The 20709-nt window shown below is 47.1% G+C and overlaps 1 protein-coding gene across 1 annotated transcript in view; it reads right to left on the bottom strand.

Moving 5' to 3' along the window:
- Positions 1-682: 682 nt before the first annotated feature.
- Positions 683-20709, bottom strand: part of Cachd1 (cache domain containing 1) — a 234953-nt gene continuing 214926 nt past the window's right edge. Inside the window, exons 20-27 of the mRNA XM_075945092.1 lie at positions 18091-18251; positions 17703-17789; positions 16302-16418; positions 15105-15256; positions 13340-13501; positions 12094-12171; positions 11350-11451; positions 683-2330 (exon numbers count right to left, since the gene is read on the bottom strand). Of these exons, the coding sequence (XP_075801207.1) occupies positions 2092-2330; positions 11350-11451; positions 12094-12171; positions 13340-13501; positions 15105-15256; positions 16302-16418; positions 17703-17789; positions 18091-18251 (1098 nt within the window). The 3' untranslated portion in view covers positions 683-2091. The remainder of the gene's footprint in view (positions 2331-11349; positions 11452-12093; positions 12172-13339; positions 13502-15104; positions 15257-16301; positions 16419-17702; positions 17790-18090; positions 18252-20709) is intronic.

The following is a 20709-nucleotide window of genomic DNA, read 5'->3' as shown; positions in this document are numbered from 1 at the left end:
TGGGAAGCTGGTTTTTAAAAAAAGATTGATTTTGAATTTTGATTATGCTTGGTGTGTCTGTTGTGACTATAGGCTATGAGTGTGCAGGTACTGGGATGTTAGAACCTCTTGAGCTGGACTTACAAGCGGTGTGAGCCACCTAACATGTATGGTAGGAAATGAATTTGGGCCCTCTGGAAGAGGAGCAGGTACTTTTAACCAATGAGCCATCTCTCCAGCTCAGAGAAGCCGGTTTCTTAACAGAGTCTCACTATCGCAGAAAAACTAGACTCCCTCGGAGAAGGGGTCTTTTCAGGGAAGACAAGAAACCCATGCAATCTCAGCAAGACAGAGTTGACCATCTTACACTAAGGAAATGGATCTGACTGTGTAGGAAGGGGGAGATATATACACTTTTATTTATTCGTTGGCTTTTTGAGACACAGTCTCACTATGTAGCCCAGGCTGCCCTAAAACAATTAACCCCCCTGCTGAGTTTAGCTTGAAAAGCCTAAAACACCAAGCTTGGTAATCTTACTTATTTTTAACCATTTGTTCTTTATTTTATTTAGCCTACGAATACCCTCACTTTTCTTTGTGTGTTTGAGATGGTCAAGAGGCCTGAAGCTGTTCGAAGCACAGAAAGGATGTCTAGGTCACGTGGTGAGAGACAGCCCATCAAGTAACAGGAGCCACTCACCCGTTTATTGCATACAGTTTATTTCACTAGACTGCAATTTTATACACAGTATGAAGGGGTTTCTGGGTAGCACATATAGAGTTTACTTCCTGTAGTGCTGAGGACCCAATTTTTATTTTATTCTTTACAGTATATCATGATACCCTATCATTAAAACATTGTTTGGTGAATTTTTCCAACTACATATAAACGGAGATTTACCACACACACGGTGCAAAGAATGTCTTCATAACATATTGGAATCACAAAGCGTGAATCTAAAATACACCACTGTAATTAGAACGCTACTTTCAAATCACAATGCCCCACGCCAAAGCAGCCATGTGCTGAATCCCCGGAGAAGTCAAAAGCGGTTTGGTGGACTCAGTGGCAGAGGCTTTGAGCTACGATTTCAAAGGAAATCTTTTAAGAACCACAAGTTCACAATTTCAAAATGTCTTCCGTTAAGTGTTTAATATTCTCAGAGTAAAAAAAACGAGACATTTTAAAATTTATAGTCTTTAAACAAAGCGAATAAACCCAAGCCTCCCTAAACTGAAAGGCTAGGTCTGTAATACTAGATTTCGTAGAAACCTAAGGAAAACCTTATATATGGGAGGTGGAAATAATTCTAAAGGGAATGACATTTCTTTGAGACCATCTTGGATCATTGCCCCTCCAGAAAGGGAATACTATCACAGATGACATATTTCAGCAAAGTGATGTAACAAGCCAAAGAAAGATTGCTCCTTCCTTCCTTCCTTCCTTCCTTCCTTCCTTCCTTCCTTCCTTCCTTCCTTCCTTTTTTTGTGGATCAGGGTGGTGGGAAGATCACCAGTTAAATAAGAAACACAACTTCTTAATCAAAGAACCACGTCATCACACACAACAGCCAGGGGTACAGCTGAGAACCTCTCGCTTCCTTCCCCCCCAAGTTTGAAAGTTCAATAAATAGTAGAAAAATAATCCTTTACTTAGAAATCTTGAGATGCATCATTTAGAGCTCAAGGTGAGTTCAGTACAATAACGGTGGCGTCCAGGCACCGCTGGGAAACAGGAGTGTCTGCCAGCAGTTGGAGGCTCTGGTGTGCTGCGTCCCGCCATCGGTTCCAGCTCTCTTCCAGGTCAGGGGTCGAGTGCTTCTGGTGCTGGGAACATTCCCCTGACTCAGTTTCCTTTACAAGTGTCTCTGTTGCAGCTCCATTGGGTCGGTTCATCAGCAGACCCCACCCCCTCCGTTTCAGAACCGGCCTCAGCTTCTCAGGGACTTTGCGGTTTCAGTTTAAACACGCCCCCAGGGGGCAGCAAACCGCCCGGGACAAAGCACAGACACTCAGGGTGTCTTGTGTGGCAGGGTTTTACACCGGCTCATTTCTTCTCGGGGCACTCCGCACCACCCGGTGCCCTTCTGCTTGGGGAGGTGAGGGGACCCGTTAGCATTCGGCATCCACGGTGTGCACTGTCACGGCGGCCTGAAGGTGGTGGCTGTGATGGAGGGTTGGATGTTGGGAGCGGTAGTGGTAGAACTTGTGACTCAGGAGGGCTGCAGTCTGAGGTGGGGTGTCCAGGTCCAAGTCCTCGTCGTGGTTGCCTACATCCACCCCTGCTGACAAGGGGTCGTTGTTGCAGGGAGGGTTCTCGCTGTCTTCCTGCGGGCTCATGGTGCTGTAACCTAGGAAAGGAACAGCATAGCCTCAGGACACAGAGCAGACTGTCTAGGAGGCTGGGGTGTACTCCTGTGCTAGTGACACTTAGGTGCCAAAATCTGCACGTGACCAGATGTTGACCAGCGGATGCTGAGGTATTTTAATTTGAAGGCGATCTAGAGGAAACCAGGGTTGGTTTGTATTTTTCTAAAAACAATTGATCACATATACACAACCATGTTAAATAACCGAGAAAGCTGGGGGGAAACGAACGAGAGTCATCGCTCCACCCTAAACCCCCTGGCTAGTGACTGCCCCTCGGTGAAATCACCCCACAGACCCCATTATATGCAGGTACCCATTTTGGTGTCCTGGGGTTCATTTTCCTATGCTCCTAAAAACTACAATGGTAATTTCCCCTGCATCATACAAACCACTAAAGCATGCGATGGGCAGCTTCAGGGGGTGTGAATAAGATGCACGCTGGTTGGGCTAGTGGGTGATACTGAAGGGCGAAATGCTCATGGGACGTCAGGGAGGGTCTAACACATTATTATTATGAGATGTCAGTAAGGGTCCAATCCGCTATCACCATGGAGTGTCAGTGAAGGTCCAATCCGCTATCACTACGGGATGTCAGTGAGGATCCAACTTATTATCACCAGCACAGACATCGACGGCAAAACACAGGTCAGTGATTCCTGTCTAACGGGCTCTTTCTTAATCCCCACTGCAGAAGGGACGCAGCCAGAGAAGGGAACCTCGTCTAAGGTTCTAGGGCTCAATGAAACATCCAATTCCCATCTAACCCAGAGCAACTAGAAAGGAATCCACTCCTCTCTGTGGAAGCCGGCCCGCGGTGTTTAAACATTGATTCCTTTCAGCATCCTAAGGAATACATGTTTCAAAAGCAAATACCCTAGTTGATCAAAGGATATCTCTCTAAGAACCTTGGCATATTTTTAAATATTGCAAGAAAAAAAAACCCACCAAAAAACTCCATGTCTTCTAAACGTTTTGAGAAGTGACAGCTCATGAATAGCTTCCTTGCTCCTCACTGTCAATCAGCCCTCCCCCATGGGTAAGCACTAGTCACATTTGGGACTGAAAAATTGATATGCTTGCATTCAGCCGAGCAGGAACAGTGTATGGTTAGAAAGGTATGCTCCGTGCAGAAGTGAGAAAGGCAATCTATGTCCCCAGTAAAACAACCCAACCAAAGGACTATTTAACAGCAGGTTCAAAGCAAAGAATATATAGTAGGCGCCTCCTCGGTACAAGCCGCTCTGCTAGGCTCCAGAGGTGCAAAACCCTGGTCCTAGCGGAGCTAAGAAGCCAGTGTTTGAGACAAGCGAGAACACAGGGCGCTGGATCACTCTTTTACTGTGGACTGTATGGGGGTGGGGTGGGGGTGAGGTGACAAATCAAATCGCCTTGTTTCCCTCCGTTAATGACTAAAATTGAGGGTAGACAGTAGTGAGAACTAGAGCTGAGGTTCAGCTGAAGCCCAGAAGGAGGACTAACTCATTCTGGCTAAAGGAATGAGGAGGTCATCACACGTCCACTCGGGCGTGGTCAAGTGTAGCCAAGTGGTGGCGGCACACACTTTTAATCCCAGTACTCTGTAGGCAGAGGCAGGTGGGTCTGAGTTGGAGGCCAGCCTGGTCTACAGAGTGAGCTCCAGGACAGCCACGGCTACACAGAGAAACCCTGTCTCGGGAAGCAAAACAACAGAGTTTGATAAAGGTGATATATGCAAACAGGAGAGCAGCCCCAGAGGTATGGTGCCGGGAAGCGATGCCTCCATGACGTGGCTTGGATGTGTGCTAGCAGGGACCTGAGAGCAGACAAGCGGGAAGTGGAGAGGAAGAGCCCGAGCACGGAACACATGCTAGAGTAGACCACAGGTGCAAAGGTTCCCTACGAATGGATGGCTCTGGTCAGAGATCCACTGACAGTTTGGGAGATGGAAGAAAGGGTCTTACAACATAGCCCAGGCTAGCCTGGAACTCACTAAATAGCCCAGGCTTGCTTCAAACTTGAGATCGTCCTGCTCTGCTTTGCCGGAGTTAAGAGAGGTTCACCACCTTGTCTGACTAGCCAACTCTTCCTTACTTGCTGCCTTTGCACTCCTAACACTGAGCACAATGTCTCCCATAGAGGGGGCTCTTCATAGCAAAACCAGCCAGGTCCGTAGGTACTGGCCCGTAAATGAGGCAGGAAGATTGCTGGTTCAAGCTGGCTGAACTATAGAACAAAGTCAAGGCCGACACGAGCAGCTTAGATCCTGTTTCAAAATAAAAACTGAAAAAGGGTTCCCTCAGGGGGAAACCACTTGCTTAGCATGTAAGATGCCTTGGGGTCAATCCCCCAAACTATAAAAACAAGCAAGTGAGCTTCCAAACACTAGTCACGCTATAATTCCCCCAAGTACTGGCATCACTGAGTTTTCTGTTACCTGTGGCTTCGCATGTCATGTCTCATATAATTAGGAAGACTTGGAAATCCAATTTTCCCGACCCAGTGGTTTCCAGCGTCTAGTGATACTCTGTAATTATTTGCCTCATTGTGATACCATTGCGTCTGGATCCGAAAAGGCTCCTGTGTTGGGGGTTTGGAGATCGTCTGCCGTGCTTTGGGAAGGGGACTTCAAGATGGCTTCACCCTCATTAGTGAATCAATCCCTTGATACCATCAGAGGGAGGGGGTGGAATGGAGGCAGTGGGGTCTAGTAGAGGAAGCATGTGACTGGAGGCTTGTCCTGGAAAGCTGTACCTCGCTGGGCACCGCGAGGAGGCAACCTCACACCACCCTGTCCTCAACCATCACTGTCTGCCTTGCCATGGCCCAGAAAGAACACGGCCAGCCAGACACGAACAGAGACTCATGAAACCGTGAGCCAAAACGCAGCTTCACTCTCTGAAACGACTCCTCTAACTCTCTGCAAATGACGAACAACCGGCACAGGCGCTATCACCCTTCACGCTACACTGCCTATTTTCTAGCATGGGAGTAGAAATCCCAAGGGGCCAGCGAGTTGTAGAGAAGCAGGTGGAACAAACGTGTTCTCTTTTCTTTCTTTGCAAGTCTTTCTTGTGGGTGTGTGTGGTAGGAGTGTGAGTGTGGGCATGCTTGTATAGAGGTCAAAGGACAATCGCCAGTGTCCGTCCTTGCTGTCCACTTTGCTAGAGGCAGGGTCTCTTGTTTGCTGCTGTGGATATCAGGCTAGCCCTCACACAAGCTCCCCAGGGAATCTGATGTCTTCATCTCCTACCTCATCCCAGGGACTCCCGTCTTACAGACCGGGCTAATGTACCTGGCTTAGTGGGGGTTCTGGGTATGGAAACTCAGGTGCCCCTGGCTTTGCAAACCACGAATCCCTCTCCCAGGCCATAGACACTTTCTCATTCAACAAACAAACCGTGTGTCTGGTGCAAGGCAGTTGTGCTCAGCACCGAGAGCTGGGAGGAATCATGAGGATGGACAGGATCCCTGGCCACGGAGCACAGTAGAAATGCTATTTAAATACAAAGGACCTCTGGCAGCACTTGTAAGCGTATGCTGAAAAGCATTTATGAAGATAACCTCAAGTAAGACACTTGTTTTAGGAATGAGGCCAGGCACCCATGAGGAACAGAAGCCCCAAATTGGCATTCTGTTTATGTGTTTACAGTCTATGGTTCCTGAGAAACTATTTGTGAGACGGCTAGGCTCCTCCAGGGGCTCATGCGCCATCTTGTGGTCACAAAGAGTAACTGTAGGAGGGTGTCTCCAGGATACGGTCTGCTTTTGATTAGGTTTTCGTTCATTTGTCTTAAAAAAGGTTCCTTGAAATTGCCAAGGATGAGGAAGAAACCCCGTTTTCAAAAAGAAAATGTTGCTTGCTATATACATATATGCAAACATATCAGTCTAAAGGTGGCTGTAAAGTTTCTAATGAGGACGGAACTGCAATATAAACTCACAAGGAGCAAATAAACATATGCTGGCATTTTTAAACTTAAAAATAAGCCAGTGAATATTAGACAGAACATGCTATTTTCTAGAGAAACACGAGACGAAGCAGACACATGGCTACAAAGGTATTTAGTCTCTCAACCTGTGAGGCTTACCTTTCGCTGAAAAAAAAAAAAACACTTTAAATTGTCTTAGACTATTGAGAAAAGTGTGGCTGGGGTGTTTGCAAGACAGAGTTCTTGCCTAGCATGCATCAGATCCTGGTTTTGATTTCCAGCAGCAAAGGAAAACCACTTTTGTTATATTTTAAAACACGACCTTGCGAGCGATTCCTAAATCAATAAGCAGCCTTGGGCTTCCAAGTTTAGTAACAGCAGTTTTTATCTCTAGGAACGTCACTATGCAGCTTCCCAGGGGCCTAGGCTTTTACCAGTCACTCATATGCACACACGTGTGCATCTGCACACACACTCGCACATGTACGCATAGCACAACCCAGAACCCCGGTACTACCGCCTCACCCGCTCAGCCCTTCCTTGGAACACGAACTACTTTCCCTGCCCCCTTTGTTCACTCCAGAAATCTGTCTCATTCCACCTGGGTCTCATGAACACGTGCCTGCATTTCTGGGTTCCCCTAGAACATAACCAGGGAGGACAACACCCATAGGGTCAGCCTGAGCCCCAGCGCCTATCACGCTCTCCCCTTTAACCTTCATGAGAACTTTACCAGGTAGAAAAACTGGATCCTAGTATTCAGTTACGTATTTGTTTTTTTTTTTGGGGGGGGGGGCAGAGTGTCGTTATGTAGCATTGGCTGGCCTGGAACTTGCTGTATAGATCAGCTTACCCTGTACTTTACAGAGATCCACCTGCTTTTGCATGCCAAGTGCCGGGATTAGAGATGTGTGCTCCCACACCTGGCTATTCTACTTTAAGGACTAAAACATCTCACTAAACTCTAAGCAGCTTGTTGTAAAAACAAAAGAGGTGGTGGACTCTAGAGTGAACGTGTTGCTGTCTTGAGGGGGTTCCTCTTGCTCACCCCCACCCCCACCGCCCCACACACGACAGTACAAGCATGATACAGGAGAATATCATTCAGAACCAAGTTGACAAAACACTCGATTCTATTTCCTCCTTAACGCACATGTAGATTTTATCCTGCTGGCATAACAGGGTCATTCAACTGATGGGTCACTTTTTCTTAGTGACCTGCTGTATTGGTTCAGGAATACAACAGCTTACAGCTAGGCTCCGTTCATTTAATGATGTATTTGGGCTATGGGGACTCTCAACACCCTCTTCCTCTAGTGGTTTATTCTGTCTGCATGAGAAACTTTTTTTTTTCTTATTCCTCGGGGATAATAGGGATCCAATTAGTGAGAGAAAAGAGAGACAGTGAGCCTTGCCGCGTTCCTGGCTTCAGGTACTCATCCTCTCCGCTTTATCTAAGCTGCTGCTTCAGACACCATCTCAGTCAGACAGGGGAAGAGGCTGGGGAACATTTTGTCACTCCAGATTCTAATTTGGTATGAATGCTACAAGAGAGGGAGAGCTGAGATTCAGCGTTTCCGCTGAATAAGAAATTATTTCTGCTGAACTTTAGTAGCCTCAAACCTGTGTTAGTATTCAAAAGAGAAGGCGCAGACTTGCCAAGCAGAAGAACTTACACAGGTTCAAAGGATTATTTGGGGGGGTGTAAGGGGGGAGGTGTAGAAGAGGCAGGAAGCCAAGAAACTGAAAAATTTAAGTTCTGCTTTGGCTCTCCATAGAAACCCGGAGCTTCTATTTAGTCGGTGGGAACAAGGTCATTCAGAGCCCGATCCACAGTCCCTGGTTTACCAGGCTGGGCTGCAGAATCTCACGTTTTCCAATGGGAGACTGCATCCCTGTGGTGGGGTCAGAGGGATGCCCTTTGCTTGGAGGGATGTCAGTTCCTGTGCTTTTTGCATACAAATAGAAACACTGTTTGAAGGCTTTTTTTTTCTTTCAGGATAGGTGTGGGAAAAGCCGAGGTGGAGAAAAAAGAAAGTTTAAAATAATTATCTAGGCATATACAAAGACTCAGCTCTGTGGAAACTAGACAGCAAGCTTCAAAAATGAAACATTCTTTCACTCCGGCTCTGTTTCTGAGTAACACTGGCGGTGATGATCTCAGACCAGGACTTATCTGCTGTTCCTATGACAAGCAATGAGAGAGACATCAAGAACGTGAGAGGCTCTATGGTGTGGCTGGTCTTTGGGACAGGACATGGGACTTCCTAGGACATGGATTTGCTTGGCACTTCATACCCCCTCAGTCTTGACTTTTCCTGAAATTAATGTAAACTTTGTACACACTCATTCTTTTCTTAGTCATCCTTCCAAGGCTCGGTTGCAAAGGTTTCTGCATCAAAGCTTTTGAGCCTGGCAGTCACGGCCAGAGCTGGGGGAGGACAGAGGACAGTTTGTCTCTGATCCAAGAAAATATGTTGACGATGCTGACACTGGCCCACTAGCAACATTAGGGCCTAAAGTACATGGGGGTTCCATGCCCCAAGTATGACCCTTTAGTAACAGTATGATTTTGAAATGTTCCCCACACCCTCATGTTTTGAGTACTTGGTCCCTTAATAACACTATTTTGGAAAGTTCTGGAAAGTCTGGGAGTTGGGCCTTGGCTGAAGGAAGTGGGTCAGTGGTGATTGGTTCTTCATTTATATGTTCCCCCTTCACCTCACCTGCCCCTGGCCATGATGGTCACAGCTGTCTTCTGCCGCATGTCCCTGCCACTATGATGCTTTACTCTCAAGATACCAGCTCAACTAACCAGCAACCCAATTGAATCTTTTGTTGTTGTTGTTGAGACAAGGTTTCTCCATGTAACCCTGGCCATCCTGGAAACTGCTCTGTAGATCAGGCTGGTCTTGAAGTCCGAGGTCTGCCTGCTTTGCCTCCCAAAGGCTGGGATTAAAGGTGTGTGCCGCCGCCGCCACCTGGCAAACTGAACCCTCTTAAACTAGGAGCCAAAAGGAATAATTCCTCCCTGAAGCTGCTTTGTCAGGTATTGGGTCACAGCTATGCAAAAGGGTCAAAAACACACTTTAAAGATGTGTGTGTGTGTGTGTGTGTGTGTGTCTGCTTGTGCATTGTGATGTGTGTGTGTGTGCTTGTGCACTGTGATGTGTGTGTGCGTGTGCACTGTGATGTGTGTCTGCTTGTGCATTGTGATGTGTGTGTGTGTGCTTGTGCACTGTGATGTGTGTGTGTGCGTGTGCACTGTGATGTGTGTGTGTGCGTGTGCACTGTGATGTGTGTGTGTGTGTGCGCGCTTGTGCACTGTGATGTGTGTGTGTGTGCTTGTGCACTGTGATGTGTGTGTCTGCTTGTGCATTGTGATGTGTGTGTGTGTGCTTGTGCACTGTGATGTGTGTGTGTGCGTGTGCACTGTGATGTGTGTGTGTGTGTGCGCGCTTGTGCACTGTGATGTGTGTGTGTGTGCTTGTGCACTGTGATGTGTGTGTGTGTGTGTGCATGTGCACTGTGATGTGTGTGTGCTTGTGCACTGTGATGTGTGTGTGTGTGCTTGTGCACTGTGATGTGTGTGTGCGTGTGCACTGTGATGTGTGTGTGTGTGCGTGTGCACTGTGATGTGTGTGTGTGTGCGTGTGCACTGTGATGTGTGTGTGTGTGCGTGTGCACTGTGATGTGTGTGTGTGTGCGTGTGCACTGTGATGTGTGTGTGTGTGCTTGTGCACTGTGATGTGTGTGTGCGTGTGCACTGTGATGTGTGTCTGCTTGTGCATTGTGATGTGTGTGTGTGTGCTTGTGCACTGTGATGTGTGTGTGTGTGTGCGCGCTTGTGCACTGTGATGTGTGTGTGTGTGCTTGTGCACTGTGATGTGTGTGTGTGTGTGTGCATGTGCACTGTGATGTGTGTGTGCTTGTGCACTGTGATGTGTGTGTGTGTGCTTGTGCACTGTGATGTGTGTGTGCGTGTGCACTGTGATGTGTGTGTGTGTGTGCGCGCTTGTGCACTGTGATGTGTGTGTGCGTGTGCACTGTGATGTGTGTGTGTGTGTGTGCACTGTGATGTGTGTGTGTGTGCTTGTGCACTGTGATGTGTGTGTGTGCGTGTGCACTGTGATGTGTGTGTGTGTGTGTATGTGTGTGTGTGCGCGCTTGTGCACTGTGATGTGTGTGTGTGTGCTTGTGCACTGTGATGTGTGTGTGTGTGTGCTTGTGCACTGTGATGTGTGTGTGCGTGTGCACTGTGATGTGTGTGTGTGTGCGTGTGCACTGTGATGTGTGTGTGTGCGTGTGCACTGTGATGTGTGTGTGTGTGCTTGTGCACTGTGATGTGTGTGTGTGATGTGTGTGTGTGTGTGTGCGTGTGCACTGTGATGTGTGTGTGTGTGTGCTTGTGCACTGTGATGTGTGTGTGTGTGCGTGTGCACTGTGATGTGTGTGTGTGTGCGCGCGCTTGTGCACTGTGATGTGTGTGTGTGTGTGCGCGCGCTTGTGCACTGTGATGTGTGTGTGTGTGCTTGTGCACTGTGATGTGTGTGTGTGTGTGTGCTTGTGCACTGTGATGTGTGTGTGTGTGTGTGCTTGTGCACTGTGATGTGTGTGTGTGTGTGCGCGCGCTTGTGCACTGTGATGTGTGTGTGTGTGTGTATGTGCGCGCGCTTGTGCACTCTGATGTGTGGGGACCAGAGGGTAACTTGTGGGAATCAGCTTCTTCCTCTCCCACCACATGGGTCCCATGGATGAAACTTAAGTCACCAGACTTGGATGCAAGAATCTTTACCCATTGAGCTATCTCACCAACCCCCACTGGCTTTATGGAGAAAAACTTGAAAGCAGTTTGTGTGGCCAGGGCCATCTAGCTTGAGCCTGGAGTATTGGGACGCAAGAAAACTGTCTAAGCGGTTTCCTCAATGCCATGCTCGATTGCATCCTTTAGGGAGACTATGTCAAAATAAGTAAGTACGGAACTGGAGAAAGGGAGAGAAAGAGTGCGTTCCAGCCCCCCACAGGAGTAGCCCAAGCTCCCGGGGAGGGGGGAGGGGGGAGAGGGCTTCTAGCACAGAGGACCAGGCCTTACCGTGATCACTTTCAGTCCCCGAGCGGCCCCAGTAGCGTCGTCTCCTTTCTGGACTGTGTGCGTGTCGCTCCATGACCGCGGCGATGAACCGAGTGTTGCTGACTACGGGAAGCCAAGGACAGTTAGCGTCACTCTTGGGTCAGTACCTTTATTGTTTCCACCCCCTTGTTCTGAGCACGCTCGCTCACATGCTGGAGGAGTTATTCTTTGAAGAGTTAGAACAGAGAATTTTTATAAGAATTTTAAGGCTGAGGGGAGCTGGCTTGGAGCTCTCCAGTGTGGGGGGAGAGGGGGGGAGGGCACTTACCCTCCCATCTCCAGCCTGCATCAGCAGGCCGAGGGCTAGGCAGCTAAAGGCCAAGGGGGCTGGACGACAGAAGTCTCTCTTTATAAAGGAAGCACGTTTCCCTTACCCCGAGTTGTGTATACCAATTAAGGGGCTATAGAAAAAAAAACCTATTCAAAGAAACTTCCCTTTCTAAAACACCACGTTGGAGAAGTAATGAGAAGAGGGGGCTTTAGGCCAGAGCAAATGCAAAAGATCACATCAAAAAAGGCTTCTGAGGTATTCTGAAACAAAGCAGAGAGCCACACTTATTCGTAAGGAAGAAGGGAGGGGGGAAAAAAACCCCGCCATGTCAAAGCTTCTTAAATTTTAATACAAGCCAAAAGGACATAAGAAAGAATATTTATTTTGGATTAGCCTCCCGCTGACACCAGCTGCAGGAGGCGGCAGATACTCACTGATGCCCCTGTCTTCGTGGCTGTCATCGTCCCTTTCATCTCTGTCATTCTCCAGGTTGGACATACGCACTGACATTTCTGTCCATCATTAGAAAGAGAGAAACATGACTATTTAATCAAACAAAATCACTGGCTTTAATATCCTGCCGAGCACAGGTTTGACGGCCGGGTGACAGCATTCCATCAAGAGTGAGTTCAAGGTGTGTGGGGGGGAGTGGGGGGGATGGATAGAGAGGTATGGTAGGATGCTCGCCTCGAATGTGCTGGGGTCTATTCCCAGGTGCTCTCTCTCTCTCTCTCTAAGAAAAAAAATAGTGAGCTTACGAGAGAATGAATGGATGTCCCTGTCTGTTACATCTTTCTAGTAAGAGACGGATGGAAGAACAAGAAGAGAATAAAAACGAGCAACCCCTAGAATTGAGTTCTGAAAAGGGAAATGAAACTGATGGAGGTCAACTCATCTTTAATCCTCTACCAAAGGACTTAAGCAGAAGTGGGGTCCAAACCATCACTGGCTTGTGTGTAAAAACGCTACAGGACGGTCAGGTGCTAGGCAACACTGGACGCCAGCTGCCCTCACCTAAGACAGGTGTGGGCGGTACCCCTGTTACCATGCCCTATCAGGGTTGTTGTCATAGCAACATCTAACACCAATTTGTCACTAGTGCTGCAAGCTGAGTTAAGTGGCCACAATGACTGTGACTTGAGTTTACTTTCATAAAGACCAGGCTAACACATCTCTGGGGACTTCGGAGAGGGTGGGGAGGGTTTTGAGTAGAGATGGCAGACTTAAAACCCTGGCAACTAAGCCATGGCTACAGACGAACTCTTTCATAGCGGGCTTCGATGATGGATCTTGTCTCAAAAGATCAGATTATTCAAATGGACCATTTTACTCTGTACAGGGAGGGACGCAATAGAACTAATTTATATTCTTGACCATACAGATCGGGGGGGTCCCTGATTTGCTTAGGTTCAGACCTGCAAGGGAGCATGTTGACAGAGTCTCTGTCAGCACTCCAGTTCCCCAGCTCAGCTTACGGTAGAAGTAGGCCACGGAGTGGGGTAGGGATGAGGATGTTGGTAGCATCTGGAAAGAACCTAGGACTTTCTGGGTAGTCAAAATAGGGCATGCAGGGTTTAGGCACTGAAGAAGGCATCAGACTTTGGGGGACTGCAGATGTCACGCTGCCCTTACTTACAGTCGAAGAGGCTGGACCACTTAGAAGAGGCTCTCTGCACTCACCTTGAGCTGCAAGAGGAGACATGTGCTGGTGGCTGCGGCGATGGATCTGGTGGCGGTAAGCATACACGGCAAGGACCAGTACCATGATACAGCCCATGATCCCTCCGGCCACAGGGCCCACGGGGGCGCTCTTGATCATGTTTAGCGTGATCACCTCGTCACCTTCAGAGGATACAGGAACAGATGCACCTTGTCAAGATCCCCCAAGTGCAGGAGGGAGGTAGGGATGGGGAGGGCAGTGAGGTAGGAAGGACCAAAGTGGGATGGGGTGGGGTGGCGAGCTCTGCTGCACTCCCAACTTCTCAGTGACACACGAGAGGGTGGGAGTGGAGGCTTCATGGGATTCCCGGTTCTCAAATGTTGGCAGCTACACAGAGCCTGAGCACAGATACTGAGCATTGCTGCAAAGAGTAAGCAGAGAAAACTGCTTCCACACAGGCGCTGCCTGGTGCTGACGGAATCCTGGCTGCTCTCCGAAGGGGAAATCTCACCTAGCAGAGGAAGATGAGACGAGGCGTGCGTCTCTGGGGGACAGATGAACTACCCACTCAAATGAGAAACAGGAAGTACAGTGTGTCTGTGTCTCACAGACCAGGTTGCGGGGTGGGGGGTCTCCTTGTAAGCACAGAAAGTAACCTTTGGAGTATCAACTATGTGTCAACTATGCCCCTGCCTGGTTCACTTGTAACACAACAGTTCAACTCCTCTTCCCCACAGAAGGGATTCTCTCTCTTTAGTCAAGTTAGATGTGAAGATATTAAAAAGCAAGACATAGATGATCCCTAATTTGCGATGATTGTAATCAGCTGTCAACTCTGTGACACTATAAAAGCAATAAAGAAATCAGTAGAAGTGACACAGACTTTGGAATCTTGATCTTTCCTTGGGCTTGTGAAATGCAGGATAGTCTCTTGATACAGGCTATGGCAGTTCCTGGCCAACCATGGGCTCGCAAAGGTTAAATAACCAGCATTGTGTTATTGAACTGTGCTGTTAGGTTATATAACATTCAGCAGTCTGAGGCAATAAACACAATTTGACTTTTTTTTTTCCAACCCATGATAGGTTTATGGGGCCATAACTGTATCCCAGGCTGAGAAACATCTACATTAACTAGTGGTTTGAATATGGTGACTCAGTTTGCCAGCTAAGAGTGAGTGAAGACGTGGTACAGATTCTGGGAAGAGACGGAAAAGAAGAGTCTTAATGAGAAATACAGACTCTTCAGTAGTAGTAGTATCAAGGACCTGTGTCCTGATCCCAGGGTCTCATCTCTTTGGGGTATCCCTGCCCCTCCCTAAGCTGCTGTCGCAGCCCTGAGTAGCTCTGGTGTCTGCTGAGCCCAATGTCCTCAACAGTGATGCGTGGCAGAAGATGCCTACCCTGTATAGGTGGTAAGGAAAGGAAGGGAAAAGGGACCGCTGTGGGACGGAACAGCCCGCTGCAGGCCCCACGCTTCCGACAGCTGGGATGCACATTCAAGCGGACTCCGGAGTTCAGTCATGTGGAAATCAGGCCCGAGTTTCTCAGAACAAGCTTTATGGGAATGCATTCCAGGCTTGCAAAATTTGGCAGCGTGGTTGGCTCTCTGCACAGTGTGTGTAGCCAGCTCTGAAGGTGATTATCTGCCCTGGTTTTGTAACTAAGGATGACTGGCCAACGAAGCAGGGGAGCTGGGCAGAAGATTATTAAGATCTTTGTCCCAGTAGACAGGCGGAAGATGGCATTCACGAGTCAAACCAGCGTGGGCTCCTAATCAACATACCGATGGCCCCCATATCATCCACGTAGGGACTTTTGGCTCCCACGATCCCCCCGAAGCATTCTTTCTGAGGCGCACAGTAGGATTTGTCCAGGTGAGTCTTCCCGTCGCTGTCCACCACACACCACTCACAGTCCAGCACCCCGAAACAGTCCCTGCCGAACAGACGGGGTTTCAGAAAGCTGCGCGGGCAGGAGAGCAGGCCAGCTGGCCTTCAGCTGGACCTCGGGGCTCACCTGCTTACTCCTGCTCTGAGCGGCTGTGTGCCAAGTCCCTTTCCTTGTCAAGTGGGGACAGCGGTCATTTACCCGGGGATGGCTACTGGATGGCCTCTTGGCCACTTGGAAATGAGAGAAGGCCAAGTATTCCCTGAGTGACCTTACAACCTCCCCACGTGGCTTAGTGTGGTCTTGTTCAAAATCATCTCAAAGCATCAAAGGCAGGTAGAGTCTACGTTTGTTTGCTTTTGGTCTAACACACCCATGTCATTATTATTTTTTTTTAAAGGAAGGAAATAACAGTCAAATACATTCAGGAAACAGTCTGTTTAAAAGAGATTTGCTCACTGCTGGTCTCTTAGGCTGGGTGCATGGTGATGCTCCGAGAAAATGACCTGGGTGACAGTCTGCCTGCACCCGAATGCAGCGTAATAGCCCACGTTAATCAGTTCAAGGGTAGCCCTTTCCTCCACTCAACCAACACAAGGCCAACTGTGCCCTCACGTCACCCGATCACATGGCAAACAGCAGCTAGCTTCCCCTTCCCCTATCTGCCATAGCCACAGCTCCATCTTAGTTCAAACCCTCTATGGGGAGCAGCCCATAGCAGGGGACACAGGGTGTTTAGTTCTCAAAACTGCCCTGGAGCAGATTTGCTCTCTATGAAGGGAAGTTCTGAAACCTTGTTGGCTGCTGGCTCCAGTTGGGAATCTCAGGAGATCCTACTCCCTTGTAACATCTGCATTTTGCTTATTCAAACAAACAAACAAACAACAAAACACTTTCCACCCCACAGCAGAAACCTTAATTTTTTTTTTTTTAAAGCCTATAGCACAAATGCCAAATCCCTGTAACCAGTGGGAATGGAACATTTAATCCGGGAGACAAAAGGCTTATGGCATAAGACTCATCCTCCCTCTCCGAAAGGCCAGGCAGCAGGAGCTCGGTGGACCTGGGCACTGCTCTCAGGGAGGTCTCTTACCCGCTTTCCAGTCTCTGGTTGCACCTGCTGTTGACACACTGGTGCAGGGCGTCCTGCAGGCCGGGGTCGATAGCTGTGTAGGTCACTGGTTCCTGGTGCACCTCACAGCTTGGGTTTCTATGGAGGAATCCAGCATGGAGGTTAGAAGCAATGACACCCATATTCCAAACCCCTAGTCTTAGATAAGGTTAGCAAAATCTGAGGTTTTATTATTTGGACGGCTGGCTTTGCCACTCAATGAAACCTTGGGCCAATCCATTTAAATACTCTGTTGTTTAATTTGTATACAATAGAAATCATATGTGCTTCTATGTGCATACCCACACACACTGAAATCATAAACTCTCAACATAACAGGAATGTATAAAACCAAAATGTGTTCAACCTTCCGTGTTTGCAATCCTCAACCTTACTTTTCTGGGGTAACATTGTGAATAGGATTTAATGAGGACCCCTTTCAGACACCCTTTTTTATGTTTTAACAAATGTGTATTATATTAATAGACATACACACACAATACCATGTGTTTCCTTTCAGTTCTAGGAGAGGAATATAGTATAGTCATTAAGAGCTTATCAATAATATTAATAACACCGTTTCATGCATCAGTACAGGTATGTGCACATATGAAAAGCATCTGTATACTTACACAGTTAATTAAAAAAACTGACTCAAGCCAGGTGGTGGTGGCTCACGCCTTTTAGCCCAGCACTTGGGAGGCAGAGGCAGGCGGATCTCTGTGAGTTCGAAGCCAGCCTGGTCTACAAGAGCTAGTTCCAGGACAGGAACCAAAAAACTACAGAGAAACCCTGTCTCGGAAACAACAACAACAACAACAACAAAACCAAAAATAACCTGACTAAATATGTATCAGGTACTTGACACACGGCAGAAGTGTAGAAAATACTTGCACGAATCTCCTGTGACTATTTACTTTTACTCTGTTGGGAGTCTTTCTCTATTACTCTCTTATTTTTTGAGGCAGGGTCTCTCACTGAATCTAGAGCTCAATGATTTGGCCAGATTGCTCAGCTAGTAAGCCCTTGGGATCAGCCTGTCTGTTCCCTGGATTGCTGGGGCTATAGGCATACGCTACAAGACCTCATGTTTGTGTGAACTTTACCCACTGACCCATCTCAGCGGTCCTCATACGGCTTTAATACAGCATATATACTTTTGGTATTTCACAACATGTATATTTAAACAGCAAATCGGGCATTATTTAAAATTTGGCTTACTGATTATGATTCTTATTAGAACAAAGCACTTTTGTACACTCTTAGCCCACAACAAACTTATAGAAAATACCATAGTATAGAGACTATACATATGTGTACATATGTATACAAGAACATATATAAATAACATACACACACATACAAGTGTATATATTTTTTTACCTGTTCTCGGCATTTGTGAGGTTGCCAGTGCACTCATTGACCTCCAGGGGGCACTCACAAGGGCATTCACATTCATTTTGTTCCATTCTGAAACAAACAGAATCACTAGTTAAGAGGTAGGTGCCAGCAGGATATCATACACACACCAGGGAATTGAGATTTAAAAAAGAAAAAAAAAATCCTTTGCCAGTTACACTTGACAGTGAAAATGAAGCTGTGGCCAAAAACTTAAATTGCATTTGGCCTGAATCCGCAGCTGTGGTGATGGTGTCGTGGGAACAGATACTAAAGGCTTCTGTAAACCTGGACTTCCCTCCTCCCCACCTCTTCTGCCAGTGCCTGGCATCGGTTAAAATGTTAAAGAGTCCATGAATGGAACCCAGCCCACCGGTGGCAGTTGAGACACAGACGGTCCACCATGCTGCAAGCGCAGAAGGCAAGGGAGTCGCAGGTCTCGTTGACGATGCCGACAAACGCGTTGGTGCCTGGGATCCTTGCCAAGCGGTACTTAGAACAGTGGCTGCCATGCACAAGGTTTGTCAAGTCCCCCTGCAGGAGAGAGGAGGAGGGTCAAGACCCACAGACAGCAGTGTGAAGACTCGGCCCTCTCAGGCAGAAAAGACAGGATAGCTTGGATTGTGATTACAAAAAGCAGCACACAGCCACTATTCAAGACTTTTAGTATTTGTGGAAGACGGAATAGGGTGTTGGAGGCCCTGGTGCTGGAGTTACAGGTGGCTGTGAGCTACCTGACATGGCTGCTGAGAACTTGGGACTTCTATAAGAGCATCGTGAGTTCATGTCACTGAGATATCTTTCCAGCCCCTACAGACACTGTTTAAAATGTGGCCCAGAGAACACCGCTTGTTAAAAAATTTGCTTTTCTTGCTTTGGTGAGAGAAGAAAAACCTACAGATAAGTCTATCAGTCAAATATGATTTCCATTTAGTAGCTGGTATATGTTATGGAAGTCAGCTTCCAGGAAAATTTCTTTCAAAGCAAACATGATTAGCTACAAACCACATGCTTCTTTCCTTTTAACACACCTTTCTGCTTCCTAAAATAATATGCATAAAAACCAAAGGTTCTTTAGAGACCAGTTGATTTCCTGCTTCTGAAACATTGAAACTGAACTAAGTATTCTCTCTCTTCATTCCGTAACTGGCAGATGTGATGAGTAGCTTCTAGAAGTGCCACGAAAAACTCAAAGGCTGTACCATGAGGTCGTGCAATAACTGTTTTTCTGCATTTCTATCAAATTCCCTGGGCAAATTATTCCAAGTCACACTGATGTCCATGTCACTCATCTCTTAATATGTCAACTAAAAATGACCACGGTTGTGGCAGAGTAGGTTCTTAGATTCTGGACAAGTTCTGCACAGCTTGGACATGCAGTGACATAGCTTATTATGCAAAAAGCTCCATTATCAGAATGTCCCAATTTCATATAGAGTGGAAATTTCAGCTGTTAAGAAATTTTCTATCCCTGACCTGGTGAGATAGTTCAGTGGGAGAAGATACCTGCCACCAAGACTCACAGCCTGAGTTCCATCTGGGGGACCAACATGGCGGAAGGGAAGACCTGACACGGTGCAAGTTGTTTGTTATTTGTTTAACTACGCAAAGGTGTGTTGCATTTGTTTAAATATGTAAAGATGTGATGCATTTGTTTAACTACGCAAAGATGTGTTGCTGTTTTTGCCTTGCCTGCCTAAGGCACCTGATTGGTCTAATAAAAAAACAGAACTGCCAATAGTGCGGGGAGGAGGTATAAGTGGAACTTTCAGGCAAAGAGAGTAAGCAGGAGGAGGAATTTAGGATGAAGGAAGAAGAAAGAAGAGGAGATGGCAGGGAGACACCAGGGGTGAGTCAGCTAGACACAGAGGACACAGGAAAGCAGGACATATAGGAAAAAAGGTAGAATGCCCCAAGGCAAAATGTTGATGAGGAGAAATAGATTAAGTAAAAAGCGCTAGTGGGACAAGCCTAAGCTAAACATTCATAATTAATAATGTCTTCGTGTCTTTATTTGGGAGCTGGTTGGTGGCCCAAAGAACATGCCAACTAGAGTTATCCTCTAACTTCCACACATGTGCTATATGTACATCTGTGTATCCATACAAATGCAGGGTGCAATTTTAAATTAAAACTTAAATCAATTACATTATTCTAATTCCCATTCAACTAGAATGTGCTTTTCAGAAGTGTTTCTACTCCAGCCTTGTGGTTTTGCCTGCAGAGGACTCTGGAAACCACTGAAGAAAAAAACCAGATGCATAGAAAGAGGCAGACTTTCGTATAATAACTATCCCAGCTCTCCTGCAACAGTGCTGCTCACAATGGAGCGGGGTGGAGCAGGGTGGAGCAGGGCGCAAGATGATGTTGTGGACACCATAAAGATTTTCGATTTAATCCAGCACATTAAAATAATCAATTTATTTGTTAAATATTTACTTATTGATAGGGTATGTTCATCGGTGTCCTGCCTGCATGTATGTCTGTGTGAGGGTGCTAGATCTCCTGAGATAGACAGTCATAGGTAGTTGTGAGCTGCCATGTAGATGCCGGGTATTGAACCCATCTGGAAGAGCAGACAGTGCTCTTAATTGCTGAGCCATCTCTCTCCAGCCCCCAAATTAGTTTTCAACTGCACATTTAATGACTAACATACATAAATGCCTAGGTAAATTAAAAATTTGCTTCTTGTAAGTTTTCAAATGTTTAGCTCTGTTGCCATGCCCCCATTTTGTTCCTTCCTAGAATCATTCCAAAATGGGTAAGAGCAGAGTTAGATATTTAGTCATGGAAACTTTGCAGCAATTCAAATTACGTAGAATGCTCTCAGCTACAAAAACAAACAAATGCTTTCAGGATGACAGCCACAAAACTCCCCACCTAGTGCGGTGGGAGACCAAGGACTGACTGAGGCTGGCAGCTAAGTCATCGCTAGGAGACAGGCACACACAGAACCATACAACATTTGTACAGAGTATGGGAACAGCCCTAA

The sequence above is a fragment of the Microtus pennsylvanicus genome, chromosome 13, assembly GCF_037038515.1.
Source record: "Microtus pennsylvanicus isolate mMicPen1 chromosome 13, mMicPen1.hap1, whole genome shotgun sequence".
Lineage (NCBI taxonomy): Eukaryota > Metazoa > Chordata > Mammalia > Rodentia > Cricetidae > Microtus > Microtus pennsylvanicus.
Note: the sequence above shows the minus strand (reverse complement) of the source record. Positions and strands in the feature narration are given on the sequence as shown.